The 22326-nt window shown below is 37.7% G+C and overlaps 1 protein-coding gene across 2 annotated transcripts; it reads left to right on the plus strand.

The window, feature by feature from the left end:
* The first annotated feature begins 556 nt into the window (after positions 1–556).
* Positions 557–7362, plus strand: LOC149567139 (auxin response factor 2A-like). Of its 2 annotated transcripts, none has more exons than XM_089820342.1 (14): positions 557–1119; positions 2310–2422; positions 2645–2740; positions 2926–2982; positions 3076–3231; positions 3338–3422; positions 3775–3865; positions 3959–4123; positions 4740–4859; positions 4965–5040; positions 5234–5393; positions 5497–6518; positions 6624–6814; positions 6983–7362. In XM_089820342.1, the coding sequence occupies exons 1-14, from the start codon at positions 1002–1004 to the stop codon at positions 7173–7175; spliced, it is 2643 nt and encodes an 880-aa protein (XP_089676468.1). In that variant the 5' UTR covers positions 557–1001; the 3' UTR covers positions 7176–7362. The 2 variants fall into 2 exon arrangements, with proteins under 2 accessions (XP_089676468.1, XP_089676469.1); XM_089820343.1 differs by lacking the exon at positions 557–1119 and adding an exon at positions 1877–1896.
* Positions 7363–22326: the final 14964 nt, after the last annotated feature.

Genomic DNA, 22326 nt, shown 5'->3' on the forward strand with positions numbered 1-22326 from the left:
AAATAAGCAATTAAAAACCAAACTGAACTACAAAAACCCAACTAGAAAGCAGACAAATGCAACGCACATTTCAGAATTCCTTGACAAAACATTCGTACAAACCTGCAAAGCTAACCAAGATCACCGAAAATAATAAACAAATGGGATTTACTGGCTGACAGGGAAAGCACATTCAATTTTACACGCAGCGTAAAATGGTGGTGCCCTGCGTTGCCTGCCCAGCGGCGGACATGCCAATATAAAACCGAGAGAAAATGGGAAATCTTGCAGAGGGCGGGTAAAATGATGAGGGATTGGGCAGGGAGGAGTAAACGAGGCGCCGTCCTGGGCAGACCTTAAACGTAACGGCGTGAAGCGCAGTAAATGGCAGCGCAGTAAATGACATGATTGCTGCGTTGTTTTAGTAACAGTGAGTTGTCGGCAGGACTGCACCCCACTCACACACTATCTTCTCACCATGCCCACCTTGCCGGCGACCGAAGCCTCGGGTTAATTTGGGTTTGGGGGTAAAGGGTTAACCTATCTTCCATTCACGACAACTCCGCGGTTAGCGTAATATGGGTTTGGATGGAATGTTTTGGATTGGTGCACAATTACGCCATGAAAAGGGCAGGAAACAACAATTGGGTGAAGAGGAGGCGCGGAGTTTCGGGATTTGGGGAAGGGGACGAGCTGTCTTTCTTGCAGGGTTTAGCATTGCCGGATCGATTTTATTTGGGCGTTGCGGCTTGTGGTGGGGGAGATCATTTTGGGAATTCGGGGACTTGTCTTTATTGCAAGAGAATCAGGATTTTGGGGCTCCGTGTTGATGGGATTTTGACTAGAGAGGACGGACTACCCACTCTTCTTTTTTATAGCTCCGATCAGCGTTTCCTGCTTTGATTTTGGTTCCGATTCACGCGCCCGGATACTCGCGTGGGCTTGACGAGAAAGAGGGATACAAATAGTAGGAAACGTATTTGTATTTGTGATTTTGAGGGATTTAGGATTTCAGGTAGAGTATGATGTCTTATGCTATGGACGGGATGAGGAATTTGTCTGGCAGGGCTGCGCAGGGCAGCTGTGTGGGCATGTCGAAGGAGGGGGAGCGCCAGATGCAGAATTCAGGATGTGGAGCTGGTAAGCCCGTGCTCGCGTTTGTATGTTCTTCGGTTATGTTAAATGGGTAGGGTTTTCGGTGAACGATGTGGAAAATTGCTTCGAGTCTCTCGTCAGTCCAATCCATTACTTGTTTTTGATGAGCATTCATTTCACCTTCCTCATGTTGACATGATAAATAGTGAATCCGATAACCCCCCGCCAGATGTTACTCAATCTGCTTGGGGGTTCAATTTGAGAGTTTCTGCTGCTTTTCATTCTACTTGCGATTGGTGCTAGTCATTGGAAGGTGGACTTGTATGGGCTGGGCTTGAATATCACTTATTTTCTAGTCAAATGACAACAATCTATTATATATTGGAACCTGTCTGGGCATAGTTTTTAAAAACTCTGTTGAAAACATACAGTGTGTAGATAAGACCGGAATGCATATCAATGGATATAAAGTTGACTCTTGGACTGGTCTCAAGTCAATGCAGTTTTAACCTACTTACAGGGGCAATGTTTAAGCTGGGCGGACTATATGAAAGGGCAATCATGGTATATCTTTGGTTTTAAACTCGTCACTTCCATCTGGGCTGCTCATAAATTCGACGCTCAAACTACCTAATGTCTTACAACCGATTTAATATTTTGGGCTTTCACAGTCGACATAATATCAGGATACTATTAACTACTATGTAATGTTTATATATAACAAGTTAGAAGATCAATGACACAAAATCCCAGATCGCAACTTTTGACACAGAATCAGCTCTAGAACTTAAGCTCGTTGGACCTTTGCACTGCTATGCTCAGGTTATTTATATAATCCACTTGCAAATTTGCCCTTTAGCTTGCTCAATTCAATATAGCCCTAAATTTGGAGCAAATGCAATGTTTACTTTATTTGTTTTGGTTTTCATCCTTCACTTTATATCCTACTGACCGGGGAAGCCTCTCCTTAATGATGCCCATTTTAATATAAGTTCAAGATAAAAAAAATTCGCCTCACCACTTCTTATTTCTATGTTCATGATCTGGAAAATGCTGTCTCATCCTGGAGCATCACTGAAGCTCCGAAGGTCTCTATTGTATTTATATTGCGTAGCTATGGGTAGTAAGAAAGTGGTTTATTTGTGTGCTTTCGTTTTCCTTGAGCTTTCAATATATGATAATGGTACCCTGATGCTCCAAATCTCACTTGGTTTATGGGTGTTTGTTTGTACCAGATGCCAGTGATGGCCTCTATGAAGAATTATGGCATGCCTGTGCCGGCCCTCTTGTTACGTTACCACGAGTTGGGGAGAGAGCTTTTTATTTCCCCCAAGGTCATATGGAACAGGTACTGCAAAACATTAGAGCATATTAAACATTACAATGGTGCATAGTGTGGCCTTGTATGTTTTGTTCCCCAAAACTGCAAATAATTTTATGCGATCAGCTGAAGCACCAAAGTGTTTTTCCTTGTGAAAATGCTTAGTTGGATATAAGTGGTTGATGGACATACATAAATATGCATGCTTATGAAGTGTTAACCCTTATGATATTGGAATTGCTGTGTTAGGTTGAAGCCTCCACAAACCAAGGGGCTGATCAGCAGATGCCGCTCTATGATTTGCCCTCGAAGATCCTTTGTCATGTGGTTAATGTGCAATTTCGGGTAACTGAACTGTTAATGGCATAGCTCTCTTTTTATTTAATAGTCCACTTAAGCTTTTGGTTGTCTCCGTTCTGTCAAAATGTGGTTTGTCATTTTCAAGGTTACACACATTAGTATTGTCCTATAGGTTCTTTATAACATTTACCGGATTGTTAAAGTTATCTCATGCTCATTTCCATCTGTAGGCTGAACCTGAAACGGATGAAGTATTTGCCCAGATTACTTTGGTTCCAGAGGCTGAGGTATACTCATTTCTGTTTTTTAAAAGGACTAACATAAGCTTATATATGTCAATAAAAAAGTGTTTGGCGTATTTACCTGACTTCACGTTGCAGCAAAATGAGTCTTCCCATGTATCGGGGACACAACTACCTCCACCTCCCAAGAGCAATGTACATTCATTTTGTAAGACACTCACTGCATCAGATACAAGCACCCATGGGGGATTTTCAGTTCTAAGAAGACACGCAGATGAATGCCTTCCACCACTGGTTTGTTATAAGTGTTGGATACATTTGAACATGATCTGAATGCTACTTTGCATGCATTGTTGGTTGACTACACAGAGGTGGTAATCTTGAGCCTGGATCTTTTCAGGACATGAGTCAGCAGCCTCCTTCCCAAGAGCTAGTGGCCAAAGATCTCCATGGAGTTGAATGGCGTTTTAGACATATATTTCGAGGTGTATACCAGATCATGCTCAAATGGTTTATTGTATTTCTAGAGAACAATTTGTTTCGAAAACAATTTGGTATGGTGTTAACTGCAAATCAATTGCTGGATGCTAATTAAATTTTACCTGCATGTAAGCCTCAGGTGGGGAGTATTCTGGTTAGGGTAGAAGTTGCTTTAGAGGGAAAACTGAGAAGTTGATTTATCGAGTTAATATCTGGTTTACTGCATTTTTTTATTGCTTGGTTAGATTTAGTTTACTCACACAGTAACTTGATCAATAAGAGTTATGTTCAGGTGAACTCGATACTGTCTCCAACATACTGAATACTTGATCTAAATCTTTCAGTTAACTTTTGCAGGTCAACCAAGGAGGCATTTGTTAACAACTGGGTGGAGTGTTTTTGTGAGCTCAAAGAGGCTTGTGGCAGGGGATGCCTTCATATTCCTCAGGTTTTTTCTGAACCCTCTTAATTGTTTTCAATGCTCTGCAATCAGTCTTCTTTACTTGATTATGAACACTTATAAAGGATATTTTTGTTTCAGAAGTGACAATGGAGAACTGCGTGTTGGTGTGAGGCGTGCAATGCGTCAACAGAATAACATTCCGTCATCAGTCATTTCGAGTCACAGCATGCATCTTGGTGTAATTGCTACTGCATCCCATGCTGTTTCAACACGAACCATGTTTACTGTATACTACAAGCCAAGGTGCGTTGAACAAACTATAAGACAGAGACATATGTAGTTCTCTCTCTCTCTCTCTCTCTAAAATTCATCCATAGGAGTGTTTCTTGTACTTGTGAGGATCTTTTAACAAGTCAGATGAGAAGTAGTTTGGAATTTCTCTCTCTCTGGCAATTGTGTAGGAGATAGTGAAACTCATCCATAGGCACCTTTGTAGTTGTGAGGATCTTTTAAAATGTCTGATGAGAATTAATTTGGAAAATGCTTGTTTGCTTTGGAATTTTTCATAGTATTTCTTTTTAGTGCACTTTCTTTTGGTGCTTTTATCTAAGTGTGATCTCATGGGTCTTTTCATTTATGTAAACATAGTCAATGTCTTTCAGACGCACTCTAATTAGTGTCTTTTACATGTTTCGTGGTTTGATACTACCTCATTCATCATAAATTCCATGGTATATCTTTTGATCTTTTAAAGAAATTTATGCATGACACTTGATCATTACTTTATCGTTGCTATCTCTTATATGAAGTCTACCTGCAAATTTATTTTTTAAAGAAATTTATGCATAACATTTGAACCTTTTGTTGCTATCTCTTTTATGAAGTCTACCGGCAAAATATTAATGTTTTTCTTATGCAGAACAAGTCCTTCAGAATTTATTATTCCTTATGATAAATACATGGATGCGATAAATAGCAATCTCTCAGTTGGCATGAGATTCAAGATGCGATTCGAGGGTGAAGAATCTCCGGAGCGGAGGTATTTCTATCTATATTTGGGATTTATTGCTGAATTAGGCAGGGGAGATGCAAAGCATTACAAATTGTGGTCCTTCCATCTAATGCTTTTCTAATCATCATACAGGTTTATGGGCACTATTGTTGGCATAAGTGAAGTTGATCCTGTGAAATGGCTTGATTCAAAGTGGAGATCTCTTAAAGTATAACTTCTGTCTTGCCATTGGTTCTCCATTTTTACTTGTTGCTTGTTTACCTTGTGTTTCTCATTCAGTATGTTGTGTGGTTTATCACTTTATTGGTATCTCAACATTTCTGGTACATTATGATACTTTTGGGTTAAAACACTGTCCAATTTACATTTATTTCTTCTCACCTTCTCCTTAATTCATTCAGGTGCAATGGGATGAAACATCAGCAGTCCCTCGACCAGAAAGGGTTTCGCCATGGGAGATTGAGACATTTTCTTCCGCTCCACTTAATGCTTTGCAAGCACCCAGGACAAAGAAGTCCCGAACTAATTTGGCATCCTCAACTACAGATTTAGTTATGCCGGGTATAATATGACTTCCTTCTCATTGCAAATAAAAAGATTGTTTGTAATTAGTATATTAAAGGATATGATGGAAAGCTAAATTGGTTGAATTTTTTGTATGTAGGCTCAAGCAAGACTACCTTGGACTCTTCACATAAATATCCAAGGGTCTTGCAAGGTCAAGAAATGAAGACCATTGCAGGATCCATTGTTGATAGTGAGGCAGAGAGCAGCCAAAGGTCCTTGGTATGGGGATCCATTGAGGATGATATCAAGCAGGATGGCGGGGTCTCCAGAGGAAGGTTAACCTCAGAGCACTGGATGTTGCAACAGAGGCATGACCTGGCTTATGCGGACTGCTTCTCAGGTATTAATGGTGGTAGAGATGCCCTGCAATTCAGCATTCCATCGGCAGTTCAAAGCATGGAAAGATTTCAAGGGTTGAAAATGGCCCAGAATCAATTTCAGGATCAAGAGAGTGGTATATCAAATCATTCAGGAAAGAACCTTCACCTATCAAATCCATGGCCAATCTGGTCTTCTAACAAAACAAATGAATTAAATGAGTCCAATCTGAAGCCTTCCAGGTCATCTAACATGTCCCATAAGCAAACTGATGCAGTAAAGTGGAGTGGACTGTATTCTTCTGCACCCTTCTCCAACCTTGGATCTGGAGAATTGAGAGGAAATCAGCCCATGTCACTTGTTTCATCAACTGCTGCAGATTTTACTGAAACCTACGTTCCTGGAAAGCTGGATAGAAATTTAATTAGAACTATGGGACCCCCAAACCTTGGAATGCCTGTACAGCAGCCTAATCTTCCTTCATGGGAAATGAAGGAACAGAAAAGTGTATTATCTGATACACGATCCTCAGATTGCAAGCTATTTGGTTTTCACTTGATTGGACATTCAGTTGCTCCAGCAATCAGAGATTCAACGACTGAAGAGGACTTGCATGTTTCACCACCTGGTTTAATAGTAAATCAGTTTCAGCCAACAGAATCAGATCCACAATCAGAGCCGTCAAAGACGGCAAAAGTGGATTTACAGGCTCCAAGCATTGACGACGAGTTTTTCTTTGAAGGGTCATCAAAAGAGACTCATTCCAGAGTTCATAGTAATTCTACAAGGAGCTGCACAAAGGTTCTGTCTGTTTGAGATTAGCTGATATCTTCTAAAACTAAATATAAATAAAATGGAATTACAAAATAACAACTGCAACTGACATCTGGTTTTACATCTGTCCAGGTTCACAAACAGGGTAGTGCACTTGGGAGGGCGGTGGATCTAACAAAATTTGATGGATATACCAAGCTCATTCACGAATTGGAGCTGATGTTCAACATTGAAGGGGAACTCCAGGATCCAACCAAAGGTTGGCAGGTTGTATACACAGATAACGAAGGAGACATGATGCTTGTTGGAGATGATCCCTGGCAGTGAGTATAAAAGGCTATCTTTTTAAGTTTTTATCTTTCTAGCAGACATTTCAGAGGGTATTTCATAGCTATGGGAAAATGCTTGATCATTAGGTGGTATTTCTTATGTAGTTAAAATTTAATTGTTTTCTCCTTATCTGTGTGTTTTCATTTCGTGACAAATACCAGGGAGTTCTGCAGTATTGTGCGGAAGATTTTTATATATACACGTGAAGAAGTTGATAAAATGACTCCACATAGCCTTGATATGAAGATTAAGGGATCATCCAATGAACATATCACACGAGAAATACCCAAGTGTTCTGATCACCAAGATTCATCAATGCCTGTGGCGACAGTTGAAAGGAGTACTGATTCTTGATGCCAATTCAATCTGCATGTTGGGTACAAAAGCTGGCTTTCCTAGAGGGGGTGTTAAATGCCATATTTTAGTTGGTTTTCTGCCTTTCTTCTGGCAGGGAGGTTGAATGTACTCCCTACCAATGTATTCAATATGTATAATATTTTCTTTTCTTCTACAATCAAATATTTCGTCTTGCAGATAAAAAGCCCATTTTGAAACTTTTGCAAAGCTTGGAGAGATCCGTCACTTAAATGGTATGCAAAGTGCCAACGGCACTTGGATTAATGCCTTCTACAATAAAAAACACAAAATGCTATCATATTTTTAAATTTTTGCACCGAGGATATGGTATAATCGTCTTCATCTTAGACAAATCATAACATTTATCTTAGCTAATATTCTCGAAGTACCACATACACTACACTCCTCTGCCTCACAGTCCCTTACCACATAAATGCCGGGATTGAGAAAAAACATCCGCTGTCGAAACATGCTTTATGTAGAATACAATTAGAGCATGACCTAATCTACATTCTTTTACAATGAAGATAATTTTAAGAAAACAATTATATTCTTGTCATACACAGAATCTTGAGTGTCAGTGAACAATAAATTTTATTAGTACTAATTCCGGAAATCAAACACTTTGAAAGCGAATTTAACTATTTGGGAAAAAAATCCCCTGCAATGTGTAATGGACTGCAAACTGTAGCCCCTCAAGACGAGAACAATATACTAGATGTGATCTTCTCAATACTTTTGGAGAGGCCTTCCAATCTTCAGTTTTAGTTGATGGTAAGATTGATTAGCATTGAAACTAGTGAAAAGAAACTTTGGCATCAAATCCTACATCATGTCATGCTTTAGGGATAGATAAATAATGCTGGTATTGATAAGTATGAGAAATTTCACACATCAAGTCAAATTGTGATAATGCTATCAGGATTTAAATGTGTAGTTTTTGAGTCAAACTCATTGTCCCATGTTTCATGAGTAGTGATTCATACAAATCCATCTCTTATGAGAATAAATGGAACACTTAGCTCTCATTGGATCTAGGTGATGCTCACAGAGGTGAAGCATTGAAACTTCTTGGGAGGTCACCAATCCTAGTACTACTCCAGTTTGAGTTGGCTTAACTACAACATTTCCTCTATGGTTAAACCCACTCTGCTTGCAATCCCATTTGCAAAACCTTCACCAAGTATTATTTCTTATGGACGACTCATTATAAAGCCCCTTAAGCCCATCAATTGATAAGTAGGAGATATTTTCCAAGCAAGTCAAATTGTGATACTGTTGTAACGGTGTAGTTTTTGAGTCAAATTCATTGACTCATGTTTCATGAGTAGTGATCTACACGAATTCATCTCTAATGAGAATAAATGGATCACTTAGCACTCATTGGATCTAGGTGATGCTTACAGAGGTGAATGATTGAGACTTCCCAGGTGGTCACCCATCCCAATACTACTCCATCTTGAGCACGCTTAACTATAGAGTTTGCTCCATGGTCAAACCCACCATGCTTGCAACCCCATTTGCAAAACTTTCACCAAGTATTTTGTCTTATGAAACATTCATTAGAAAGCCCCTTAAGTTCATCAATTGATAAGTAGGAGATATTTTCCACACCAAGTCAAATTTGATATTGCTATTAGGATTTAATTGTGTAGTTTTTTAGTCAAACTTATTGACCCATGTTTCATGAGTAGTGATTCACACGAATCCATCTCATGAAAATAAATGGAACACTTAGCACTCATTGGATCTAGGTGATGCTCATAGAGGTGAAACACTGAGACTTCCAAGAGGTCACCCATCCTAGTACTACTCCAGCTTGAGCACGTTGAACTATGAAGTTTCCTTCATGGTTAAACCCACTGCGCTTGCAACCCCATTTGCAAAACCTTCACCAAGTATTGTGCCTTGTATACCATTCATTAGAAAGCCCCTTAAGCTCATTAATTGATAATTAGGAGTTTTCATAAATATAATTGCTATATGAATTGACAAATCATCATTTATCCTAACACTCTTCAATATCCCCATAATTTGCTTCATCATTTGATTGGTAAACCCAATGAAACCAGCCATCATCCACCTTCACGCCTTAGCTAAATATTTAGTAAAAGATGACATTACCCAAATTTTCAAAAGGTTAGTATTTAATATTTCATTCGAATGCATCTAGATTAGCTCCACCAATATGTTATGCTTCTAACACCACCTACTCATTCAATCACATGTAGAAATATCTAAAATACAACACTTAGAACATTGAAATCCTTTGCAATTGGAAGTGTAGACACAACCTTTATATAAAGTTCCCCTCATGAATTTGAAGTGTGTTTCTCCTTTAAGCTAAAGAGGCTTCATTCATTGATCTCTAGAGCATAAAGGTTACCATCCTTAATTCCAATACATGATCACACATACTCATGTATAGTTGTTTCAAGTTAGGGCTTGTTTGATAGGTTGGAAAAACATGTAAATTGATGAGTGTTTGGACTTATATGGAAATTGAGGGTCTATTTGGGGCCCATGTATACCAAAGTTTTAAAAAGCTTTTTTACCCAATGCTTTCAAATGAGGAGATTAAAGACATCTTGAGTCATGTAGGTTAAGAGGTGGGGTTTATAATTTCAATGATGGGGGTTTAGAGATTCAAATTCTAAAGGGTGTATTTGCAAGAGGAAGGTTAACGACTTGCATGCTTAAAGGTGCATTTAAAAGGGGGATTGCAAAATTAGGAATCGAGATGTACATATGATTTTCATGTGGGCAATAGTGTTGTAAATTTCATCCCTATGCAATTTCTTGCCCACATAGGCCTCATTTTAGAGTTCTCGGCCTCATGTTCGGTATGATTGGTCAAACTCAATTTCACACTTAATTCTAGCTTCTCCTCGACACCTTGGACCCTAGATCCCAATTTGGGTGTGTATTGCAGGAGTAACCTTAGGCATCTCACTCTTGCAATTAGGGCCCAAACTTGAGTCCCACAATAAGTAGCTTGCAAGAGCAAAAAATTCAAACTCACGTTGACTTACTTCCAATTTAATGCCTTGAAATGCTTGGAGAGGTATAAAAGCAAGTTATACTCCCTCATTTTGAAAACACATATCAAAGAATCAATTCAATTTCAAGCACAAGCACTTAGGTCCTTAAGCTTTAAAGATCAAGCATCTAAGGAAATGGAAATAAGGTATAATTTTTAGATATATGCAATCATCATCAAACAACATGCCTATGCTATCTAACAACATGCTTTTAATTACATTTCACTTAATGTTGATTCTTAAATCAAGGTCTAACTTAGGCACACCTCTTTCAAGTCAACATTTTGTTTGTTTTCAATGTGTAGGAATAGAAGGTAGACACTTAGAAAAATGTACAAATTGAGCATCAAGAGAGCTACAAAATGATTATTACTAGATCTAAAATAACCAAGAGTGAGATGCCCAAGTTGTGTGAGTCACACTAGTTCTGCTTGAAATTCAGAGGTTAGTTTTCATATATACATACTAGATCTTTTGGAATCTACCCATTATGTTTTGTCTTCCTATGCATGTTGAAGGTCACAATTTCAACATATTTTTCCCTAGATCTTGCATTTACTTTTTATAATGCATAGTTACGTTACAACTCTCCCATGAAGGACCATTGTATTTACCTTTTGCTTAAGGATCCTTGAGTCAAGTGGACCATTCTTCTTCTAGTTTAATGCTAATAGGGAAATAGGCCTAAGAGTCCTAATTTGAAAGCCTATACTAGTGAATCCTATTTCCTTCCATTATATTTTATGAATCCAACACTTTACATGTTTTTGTTTTGGATGTGTAAGAATTTGCCTTAGGGCAGAATTTACCCAAGACCAAGGAACTCAAAACACAAGCACAAATTAGACTAGAGTATGATCATAATAACTGTATAGTATTCAATTCTATGTACAAGTACACTAGGAGTGCTTCAATATAAAGGCCTCTGAGATGCATCTAGAATGCCTCGGAATTAGCATCATGATAAGTCCAACAACTAGGTACATGTCCACCAAATATGGGTTATCCTCCATTATGCACGAAAGTAAGTGTAATGATGAGAGGATAAGCCTACAAAGATGAAACACGCACATTAGTGTTATAGACAACATGTGCAAAATTAGGAGTGTGAAAAACTATGTTGTCTACATGACAACTCAGTGAATGATGCAAACTCCTGTGGTGTAGACACCATGTGCATAATTAGAGTTGCGTACTTCTGTGTTGTCTACATGACAACTCTAGAAGATGTGCAAACTCCTAAGTGTCTCATAAAGAGAAATAATAAAATAATGCAAAATAATAAAATAATGCACTAACCTAAGTAAACTTAAGTAAAGTGTAAATAGTAAATACCTATTTACACCAACACCCCCCCTTAAGTGCAACTTAGGGGAGTGCACTTAAGCTCACTAATGCATAATGGGTCTCGGCTATGAGGCCATGTTAGGTACCCATGTACAAAAGCAATGCTAAAATGATGCAATGAAATCTCTCATAAAGTGGAGAAAGAGGGAAAATCTCATGGGAAAAACCCTCCTCCAAAAAGAGAGAAAAGTACAATAGAGAAAAAGAGAGAGAGAGAGAGAGAAGAAGACCTCATAAGAGGAAAAAATCCCTCCTAGAAGAAGAAGAAGAGAGAAGTCAAGGGACTCCCCTATCTACAACATCCCACACCCCCAAGAGATCCCGCAAATGAGTATACTTGACCTTGGTGAAGGGTTTGGTGAAAATATCAGCGACCTTCTCTGCTGTAAGACAATACTATAGTGCAGTGATCTGCTCATGTATAAGCTCTCTAATATAGTGCATGTGAACCTCAATGTGCTTTGTCTGCTGATGCTGAATTGGACGCTTAGAGATTTCAATGGCACTTTGGTTGTCACAATGAATAACTGTTGGCTTAGGTAAATTGAATCCAAACTCCTCCAGGATATGTTGTAACCAAAGAGCCTCTGTAGTTGCATTGACAGCTCCTCGATACTCAACTTCTTTGGAAGAAAGAGCAACATTGTTCTGCTTCTTACTTTGCCAATAAATAGGGCCAGAACCAAGGTGAAATATGTACCCTGAAGTAGACTTCCGAGAATCTAAGTCTCTTGCATAGTCAGAATCTACGTATCCAATCAATTGAAGCCCTGTACCTGCTGCATAATGAATCCCATGTGTATATGTTCCCTTGATATAGTGCAAAATGCATTTGGCAGCCTTCCAATGAAGCTCATGAGGTTCTTGCATAAAGTGTGAAACCATACCAATTGCAAAGGCAATATCAGGGCGTGTGTGTGTCAAGTAGATAAGGCTCCCAACTAATTGTTTGTATAATGTCGCATCAACAAGTGGAGTTGTGCACTTAGCCTCTAGCTTGACACCTGATAGGAAGGGAGTAGGAACAGGTTTGTAGTCACTCATGTGAAATCGAGAGAGCAAGTCAAGAGCATACTTTGGCTGTGAAAGTGAAATCCCTACTGAAGACTATATGATCTCAATGCCAAGGAAGTAGTGTAGCAAACTTGAGTCTGTCATGAAATTTTTTTCCTGAAGAGAGGTCTTGACATTGGCTATGATGGATGCAATGCTCCCTGTAATGATCAAGTCATTGACATAAAGCACTAAGATCAAGTGAGAGTCATCCTTTTGAAGAATGTAAACATTCGAATCAGAATGACATCTTGTGAAACCTGCTGAGAGGAGAAATGAATCCATTTTGGCATACCAAGCACGAGGAGCCTGTTTTAAACCATAAATAGACTTCTTTAATCTGCAAACCATAGTAGAATCTTGTACGAACCCCTTTGGTTGCTCCATATAAATTTCCTCATGAAGATCACCATTAAAAAATGCACTCTTAACATCCATCTGGTGTACAACCCATCCTTGAGCTGCAATAATTGCTAGTGTTAGGCGAATGGAGTTCATTTTGGCAACTGGTGCAAAAGTCTCTGTATAGTCAATACCTAGAACCTGCGAGAACCCTTTAGCAACAAGTCTAGCCTTATGTTTATCAACACTTCCATCCGCTACAAATTTGGTTCAATAGATCCACTTGCATCGAACCACTTTTCTTCCCTTAGGAAGGGGAACTAAGTCCCATGTGTTATTTTTCATTAATGAATTGTATTCTTCCTCCATAGCTTTATCCCATTCTGGAATTCCTGACACTTCCTTAAAAGACTGTGGATTTGAAGCAATGGCTATGTATGCATGTGGAAATGATTTGTGTTGTGACCTAGTTCTCCGAGTATCTGAAGGATTTCCCACCAATGAACCTATTGCATCAAGAGTTTGTTGTGCCCAACGCGGTTTAGTGGAAGAAGATGAAGGAATGTCCTCAATTGTTTGTTGACCCTACGAAGGTGGTGTCTTGCAAGTCAAGGTTGGAGGAATTTCATCTTCCAAGTCACTTTCATCACTATGATCACTATCCACATAGGAGGAGGAAGGAGTTGAAGAAGCCAAACTTGGACATGTCTCTTCAAAATGAACACTTCTCTCATAGAAAATTTCATGAGTCTCTGGATCCATTAATTTATATGCCTTGAGATGATTAGGATATCCAACAAATATGCATGGTTTTCTTTGTGGTTCTAATGCCTTTCACTTTTGTGGAGGTATCCTAGCCCATGCTGGACAACCAAAAACTTTGAAGTGCTTAACACTTGGTTTTCTACCACACCATGCCTCAAAAGGTGTTATTCCATCCAAGGCCTTATGCGAACTTCAGTTTTGAATGTAGTTGGCACAACACATGGCTTCAGCCCAAAACACTTGATCAAGAGACTTGTGTTGAAGCATGCAAGTAGTCATTTCCTTAAGGGTTCTGTTCTTTCCTTCAGCTACACTGTTCTGTTGTGGCGTGTATGCAATTGAATGTTGAAGATCTATCCCCTCATGTGTGCAATAGTCTATAAGTTTGGAGTTGACATATTCTCTGCCATTGTTTGTCCTTAGTATTTTGATGGCTTCCCCAGATTTCTTCTCAACTTGAGCTTTGAATGTGATAAAGTTGTCAAAGATTTCACTCTTATGACCAAGGAAAAAGACCCAAGTATACCTTGAAAAGTCATCAATAAATGTGAGAACATAGCGGGCCTTACCAAAAGAAGGTACTGGAAAGGGGCCAACTACATCACTATGTACCAATTCTAGAACAACAGTTGCCTTCCAAGACTTCCCCTTGTCATATTTCTCTTCAGGATGTTTACCTGCTTCACAACCTAGACATACTCCTTCCGAAAACTTGACTTGAGGTAGACCAATGACTATTTCCTTGCTGCTTAATTTCTGAAGGTAGCGATAATTAAGGTGTCCAAATCTTTCATGCCATAGTTTACTTTGAGTGTTTGAATGAGTCAAAAAGGCAAGAGACGTGGACTTAGGCACAAAATGTGAGAAAGAATAAAGTCTAGTCTCATGGTTTGCCTTTCCAATCACCACCATTGAATCATCTTTTAGATTTTTCACCACTACTATGTCGAGGAGGAACTCTACTTTGTTGCCACATCCATAGTGAGTGATTTGTTAGATGGAGAGAAGGTTGGTGCTAAGGTGAGGAACATGAAGTACATCCTTGAAGATGCCATTCTCTAACTCAACATTCCCTTTACCTTCTACTTCAATTTGAGTATCATTGCCCACATAGATGTAAGGTACATTTGAAGGTTTTAAAGAGGAAAATTGCTCCCTTGAAGCACCCATGTGATGAGTTGCTCCTGAATCTAGAACCCATTCCTTCGCATTATTAGTACTTGCAACTAAAGCTTGGCCCTTGCCCTTTGAAGTGGATGAAGAACCCTTGTCTTTGTATGTATTAGGAACATCAATTTTGTGTTTCCTCATAATGTTTACCAATTCATCAATATGCTTATCTTTGCACTCATGTTCTTCATGTTCATTCTTCTTACAATAGGAACATGTTTTCTTCTCCTTCTTGTTGGAATTGTTGCCCTTTTGATTGTTCTTGGAAGAAGACTTTCCTTGTTGTGAAGAAGAATGTTGAGTGGAAGAAGATTGATTGGAGGATGATTGGTGTTTTGAGGAGGATTGTTGTGTGTCATCTTGTGGCTTAGCCTTCCATTGCTTCTACTTCTTGTTTGAGTTTTTGCCACTTGAATTACCTTCATTTGCTACCAAGGCTTTAGTTTTGGAAGACTTGAGAATTCCAATTCTTACTAGATTGTCATGTTCAAATATCAACATTTCTGAGAATTTTTCGAATGAAGGCTTAACATAGGCACTACCCATTGTCACTTTGTGTGTATTAAAGCTAGAAACAAAAGGATCATAGTCAGGTGGAAGATGAGTCATTATGTGTTTGATCATCTTTCCATCTTTAATGGGTTCACCACAATCCTTCAGTTGTGCCCTATACATTTCTACTTGGGTAAGATAGTCTTTAATTGTGTCAAAAGTTTTAGGATCCAACTTGAGAAGTTTATCCTCTATGGTGTAAGCCATCTCTTCATCTACTGTCCCATACAAAACTTCTAGTTTAGCCCAAACCTCTATTGGATCTGAAAGCTTCCTAATGTGAAATTTGACAGGATCAAAGATATTTTTCAACAATGTTCCTAAGGCTATCTCTTGTTTGGATTCCCAGTCTTCTTTACAAGCTTCATCAACATCAGCAGGAGGTTTCTTGGCTGCACCAGTGACATAATGCCATAAACCTTTTTCTACCAATGGCTCTTTAATATTTCTCTCCAAGTAGAATAACTATGTGGAGTTAACTTTGAAAAAGAACCCATAATGCAAGAACACAAGATCAAGGAGACATAGTACACAGTACACATCCCCCCCCCCCCTTTTCACTCAATCAAAAAATCCCCCCCCAAATAAATGATTTTGGCAATTTATATATAGTACGTTTACAATGGGCCACTTGCCAAAATGGACAAAGTGGGCTTTCTGATTTTGCTGATTACAACCTCTAGATAGAGTACAAATCTTGACTATTACAATGTAGCTGAAAATTACATCAATTATGAAGCATTACAATGCAAAACAAGACCTATCTTTGAAAGTGATACTTTTGTCTAAATAAGACTACAATCTGACTACAGATCTGAAAATTAGACAAAAAAAATATACACTTTCAAAAAAAAAAAAACCTAAAAAGGAGTCTAGATGAACCTGTACGATGCCATTGAAGTTGCAAAAAATAGGATTAGACAGATACAGTCACCAAAAAATGCTTATACTAACCAATCTAAGCACTAAAACCAGAAACTAGCTACACCACTGAAAAATTCAAGAAATTTTACCTAAAATAAAAAAAAATTGCACCTGATTTGGAGTCCATATGATGGAGTTATGGCTGTTTGAAGTTAGGCTACCAAATCAAAATTACATCTGAAGAGGGGTCTACAAAGGAAAACACTGTGTTAAATTTGACAGTCAAACGACCTTTGCAATAGTTCAAAAATGCCCTGAAATGACGATATGACGACTATCAATTTTAAGATCACAATTTGATGACATCATCCTCTGCGCAAGGGTGGGATGATGTCACGTTGTAAGAATTATGATGTGTCTTGTACAAATAAATCTGACGTGTCACCTTACGTGGCGTACGGTCGGTGCTAACTGTTCAAGAATGATAGTGTGACTCAGCTATTGACTGTAATGTCCACGTGGGATACGGTAGGCTGATGTCACGAGCTGACTTGTTTGTTGGAATCTGCATGGAGCAACAAGGAATGGACACGTGTCTGACATTGTGCCCAGGTTCGCATGTAAATGGGCCCCAGAAAGTAGTACGTTGGAGAATGACTGTGCGAGTGCGTCAGATCTGACGTGTCTTAGCAGACGTATCTGTACTCACCGCGTGTCACAATGAGGAGGAGCCACCTGTTGTGGGTGAGTTGCCGGATTTAATAGGAGCGACGTCGGATTAAGGTTCACGTTCACCGAGAATTGTTTCCCGTGCCATCGTTTGGACTTTTAGTCCCACATTCCCTATGCGCATGGTCTGTGTGCTTTTTAAAACCAAAGTGCAATAAGAGGGAAACAAATGAGCCCACGGATTGTTGGTGACCGCTTGGTGCAGGATTAAATGGCTAGGGTAAGGAATATTCACAGGAATGGTTTTGTCGAATTTGTTGTACAATTATCGTAGTTTAATGTAAATTGCCCTCTTCTTTGCCTGTGAAACAAATAAAAAATATTCTGCAATCTACGAAATATTTTGCACGGTTTCAGGGCCGGGGTTTGATTGCCTGGTACTTGAGCCTAAAAAAATTTCTCTGCATGCCCAATGAAAATAATTTTGAAAAAAAATTCCAAAATTGCAAAAAAAATGTAGAATCTCAGATCCGAAAATAAATTAATCAGACTGATAAAAGACCATACCTAGCTTTGCATATCGGGCCTTCGAGTTTCGATTTGCAAAATTTTTTTGGCCTCCCGGTTGACTATGGCCTAAAATAGGAAAATTTATAGTCAATCTTCACTGAATCATCACTCTGGATGCAATGGTGAGGTCCACTTTGGCTCTAGACGCTCCCAATTGCTACTAATGCTCCAGATTTGAATCGAGTCTCCCTTAGAGAGATGAAGCAATGAGGTCTCTAATGGCTATGTGATGAGTATCTCCCTCAGCTTTGATACCATGTAAGAATCTTCCTTAGGGCATAATTTACCCAAGACTAAGGAACTCAAAACACAAGCACAAATTAGACTAGAATATGATCAGAATAACTGTATAGTATTCAATTCTATGTACAAGTACACTAGGAGTGCCTCAATATAAAGGCCTCTGAGATGCATCTAGAATGCCTTGGAATTAGCATCATGATAAGTCCAACAACTAGGCACATGTCCACCAGATATGGGTTATCCTCCATTATGTACAAAAGTAAGTGCAATGATGAAAGGATAAGCCTACAAAGGTGAAACATGCACATCAATGTTGTAGAGAACATGTACAAAATTAGAAGTGTGAAAAACTGTGTTGTCTACATGACAACTCAGTGAATGATGCAAACTCCTGTGGTGTAGACACCATGTGCATAATTAGAGTTGCGTACTTCTGTGTTGTCTACATGACAACTCTAGAAGATGCACAAACTCCTAAGTGTCTCATAAAGAGAAATAATAAAATAATGTACTAACCTAAGTAAACTTAAGTAAAGTGTAAATATTAAATACCTATTTACACCAACAAGATGTTTAAATCTAATATATTTATGCTTCATTGTTTCATCTTACACAATTTTATATGATGCAATGTTTAAATGGTCAATTTGCTAAGGATTTGCATTGTTTAAACATTATTTTCTTCCCTTTCTTTTGTGCATGAGTTTTATTACATTAATTACTACATCTAATATACCACTGAGAAGAAGTTATAGACTTATGGCTTCCTAAAGTTAAATACTAAAGAGTGTAGAGTTTGAGTCAACTAGCATCTTCCATGAGAATTTAGGTGAAACCTATATGCATACACATGAAATACCTAACATTGTAGAGAACCCCTTTTTCACACTTCTCATGATAAGGATGAATCCTTAACATGAGTATTTCCTAACTAATTGGAAAATCCTGTCAATGACTTCAAAAAGATTTAACATTGGATGGGTCAATAATACCTAGATTGTGTAGCAATCTTCTTGCTAGGATTTGAAATAATGAATATGGTGTGGATGTGTTGTATAGTGTATCTCATATTGTGAATGATACTATAATGTCTATCAAAACTGATGTTTAATCTTTCTAATCCTACCAATCATGTTGACAATTCCATTGCTATACGAATTGTTGCAAAAATTGAGCAAAATGAGTTGGTTGAGTAATTGACCAAGTTCGCATAAATTGGTACAGTTGTCATTGATGCCAATTTGTTCTTGTTGTTATTAATGATTAATTTATGTTGTATTTATGTTGAGTATATTGCTTCACATATCCAATGTGTTTTGAATCTATTGCCAATTGTTTGATATGTTATTGAGGATTGTTTGGAAATGTATATTTCAAATTTGACATTTGTCTGTGTATTGTCGTAATTGATGATGGTTCTATAAGAAATGTATGCTTCACATTTCTCCATATGATAGTTTCTGATGGCGTGGTTTTGGAAATTCAATATTAATTTCCTTAGCTTCATTCATTTCAGATGACATGAGTTGTTTTATTTAGAAGACTTGGTTTCAAAGTTTAGTCATTTTTTTTCTTTAGGTTTGGCTAACCTTGGATGTTTACACTTCATTTATTTTGTCTCAAAATGTTTGCAAGGTGGAATGTAATGTGTTTGATGATATCTTTGATTCATAATATGGCTTGTTGTGGTCTCATTCCTCTGCATAGTGAAGATGATCAGTGCCAACCTATTTCAAATTAGTTTCAACTAGTTGTATGTCCAACATTGGGAGACTTCATAGGTTATGAATTGGTATCTATTACAAATAAAATATTATGGATGAAAGTGTTGAGGGTGATATTTGTATACTTGTGCAAGTGCATACTTAAGCAAATAGGACATATGAAAAAGGATTTGTTTCCTTGATTGATTGAGTTGGTGTAAAGATTATTTGTGGACAACGTGGACATTCATGAGTTAAGTATTGGTGCATGTTAGTTGGTTGAGTTCGTGATTTTCACAAGTGGTGGATTTATTTTCTTTTATCTTTCTTCTTCCAAATAATAAGACCTCTAATAGCAAGCCATCTCTCTTTTGATATTGTTTCCCTTGATATTGAGCCTTTTTATGTAAAAAACCATCTTAGCAGGTGCCATCTTAATATGTGTTAATATACTTGAGAATAATCTTCTTTATGGTTTTTCCCTAAATAAAGTTTTCCACATAAATCTAGCGTTTCATGTGTTTGGTGATTTTTGTGGTTTCATTTTCTTATCTTTATGTTATTAAGGGTTAACATATGCTTGGTGAAACTAATAAAAGTTGTGTTAGGATTAAAATTTTGTGGGTTGTTAGCAAGAGAAATTGATTAGATACATTGTATGTTGTCATTGATGGCAACTACAAATCATTCTCTTAGATACCTATCACGTTTTTGAGTTAGTAATTGTATACTTAAAGATATTTCTAAGTATGGATGGACGAGATAGTCTACATGTAGACACTTTAGATCAATATGTACATATGTTTCAATGTTATGAATTACACAAGTAGGATATGGTTCTATATGGTATGAAGATCATTAGGTGATGATAACAGGTTTTGATGAAGCGATACAATGGATTTTTTATACTTAGTATCGCACAAATAAATAATTATCTTATGTAGAGTTAGAGGTATATTGGATCAATCAACGATCTTGTCAAATCGATGATCTGATCAGTTTGACGATTGTAAGTGCTGGAGATGACAATGTAATTGTCAGAATGTAAGGTTGATGGTTGTCATTGATGTCAACATCCTTTTCTTAACCTAAGGTGTATCAATGACAACAAAACTTATGGGTTTCTAGCAGTTGTGGTGTATTAGTTGATTATGCATTGATTTTATTATTTTCCAATAGCCTGTTCTTTGTGTATGGTTCATGATCGTTTGATGAACATTAATTGCATTACCATCTCATTCTTAGTGGTTTCTTGGATCATCTTTCTATTTTCATATGGCTCATGTTTTGGTTGATCCTTTGTATGTTGATGCCTTCGGTCCCAATAGTTTTTCCTAATGTGTTCATCATATTGGTTTTCACTAGTGTTCTTGGTAGTGTGTTGATATGCTAGAGGGTTGTTGTATTGCTCGAGGGAGTGTGTCCCATCTTTAATCTGTTTTGGCAGATAAGTTTATGGTAGGAGTTTCATAGACACATAAAATAATTTCAAGATGTATGTGTACTAGTGAATAGAGCATGTATGCATGTGGTTGTAGTAGTGTAGTGCATACTTGTGCTAGTTCTACGAAAGAATGGTAATGAAAATGCAAACTTACTCAATTAGTTGATTGAGGAGGTGCAAACAATTTTGAATTGGATTCACAAAGGCTTGACAACTATACTTTGTGTTGGTTCCATTTTTATTTTGTTGTTAGTGAGCCTTCTTAAATTTTTGGGTGTAGCTACTTAGGTAGTTAGCCTACCAACGAAACCCCTTATCCATGCAATTAGCCTTATTGTACTAATAAGTGACATTTTAACTGGTGATGTTATCATTTCATGAGAATTAACTTCTCCATGATTTTTCCCAGTTGGATTTTCTACATAAATTATGGTGCTCATTGTGTCAGTGTATTTGTGCTTTAACTAAAAGATCTTAAGTAACAATGGAGGTGTGTTAAGTGTAAATCGATAGTTGGAAATTTTATGAGCTTATATGGGAATAATTGACTCATCCCCTTTTAGAAACAATATTCCACCAAGATAACTGGGGGGGGTGAATTAGTTATCCAACAATTAAAACATTTATCTTCTTTAAACAAACTTAACCATTCAAAGTAAACAACAACCATAATAAGATGCACATAGATAATTACATCAGATATGTTAACTAGGGAAACCCTTGATCAGAGGGAAAACCCCAGTGGGAATGATGCCCACAAGATGATGTACTAATATAAATATTCCTTGTTAGAGGATGGACTTTGTTAGTAGTCTATCACAACATTTAGTACATAGAGTCCTTGTTAGGAGACTTTGAATCCTTGTTAGGTGACTTTGAATCCTTGTTAGGAGATTCCAACCTTGTTAGGAGTTGTGCCAACCCTATTAGGAGTTGTAGTACAATGTATGCAAGAAGAGCTCACTGCATAAACATGCAATTTCAACTACAAGAAGAGCTCACTACTTAAACATGCAATTTATTGTTACGTTCTTCTTCCAGGCTTTGTTTTTTCAACCAAATGAAACACTGTCAGACCTTGTAGACTAGGTCATGAACCTCAGATCCAAATATCAAACTTCAGATCACTCAACAAATCCTCGACAATGAAGTTTCCTTCACTTCTGCTCTGCTCTGTTCAACTTCACATTCCACTCTTGTGCTGCTTACAAAATATCATCCACACACATATCATGATAAAGGAAAATGTCCTTCCTTTATACTGAGTCCATAAAAAAATTCCCTAAGTTGGCTATTAGACCTTCTCAATTAATCATTATAGGACCACATTAAGAACACATTACACTTAGCGATAACATTAATCTTTTGCCTTGTAACTTGAGTAA

Source organism: Cupressus sempervirens, chromosome 3, assembly GCF_028749045.1.
Source record: "Cupressus sempervirens isolate cs-2001-9-10 chromosome 3, ASM2874904v1, whole genome shotgun sequence".
NCBI lineage: Eukaryota > Viridiplantae > Streptophyta > Pinopsida > Cupressales > Cupressaceae > Cupressus > Cupressus sempervirens.

Bases quoted from the DNA above. Each gene is read 5' to 3' on its own strand.
- LOC149567139 (XM_089820342.1), top strand. From the start codon at position 1,002: ATGATGTCTTATGCTATGGACGGGATGAGGAATTTGTCTGGCAGGGCT. The intron at 2,423-2,644 runs GTACTGCAAAAC...TTGCTGTGTTAG, and splicing joins CCCAAGGTCATATGGAACAG to GTTGAAGCCTCCACAAACCA. The intron at 3,423-3,774 runs GTGTATACCAGA...TAACTTTTGCAG, and splicing joins TTTTAGACATATATTTCGAG to GTCAACCAAGGAGGCATTTG.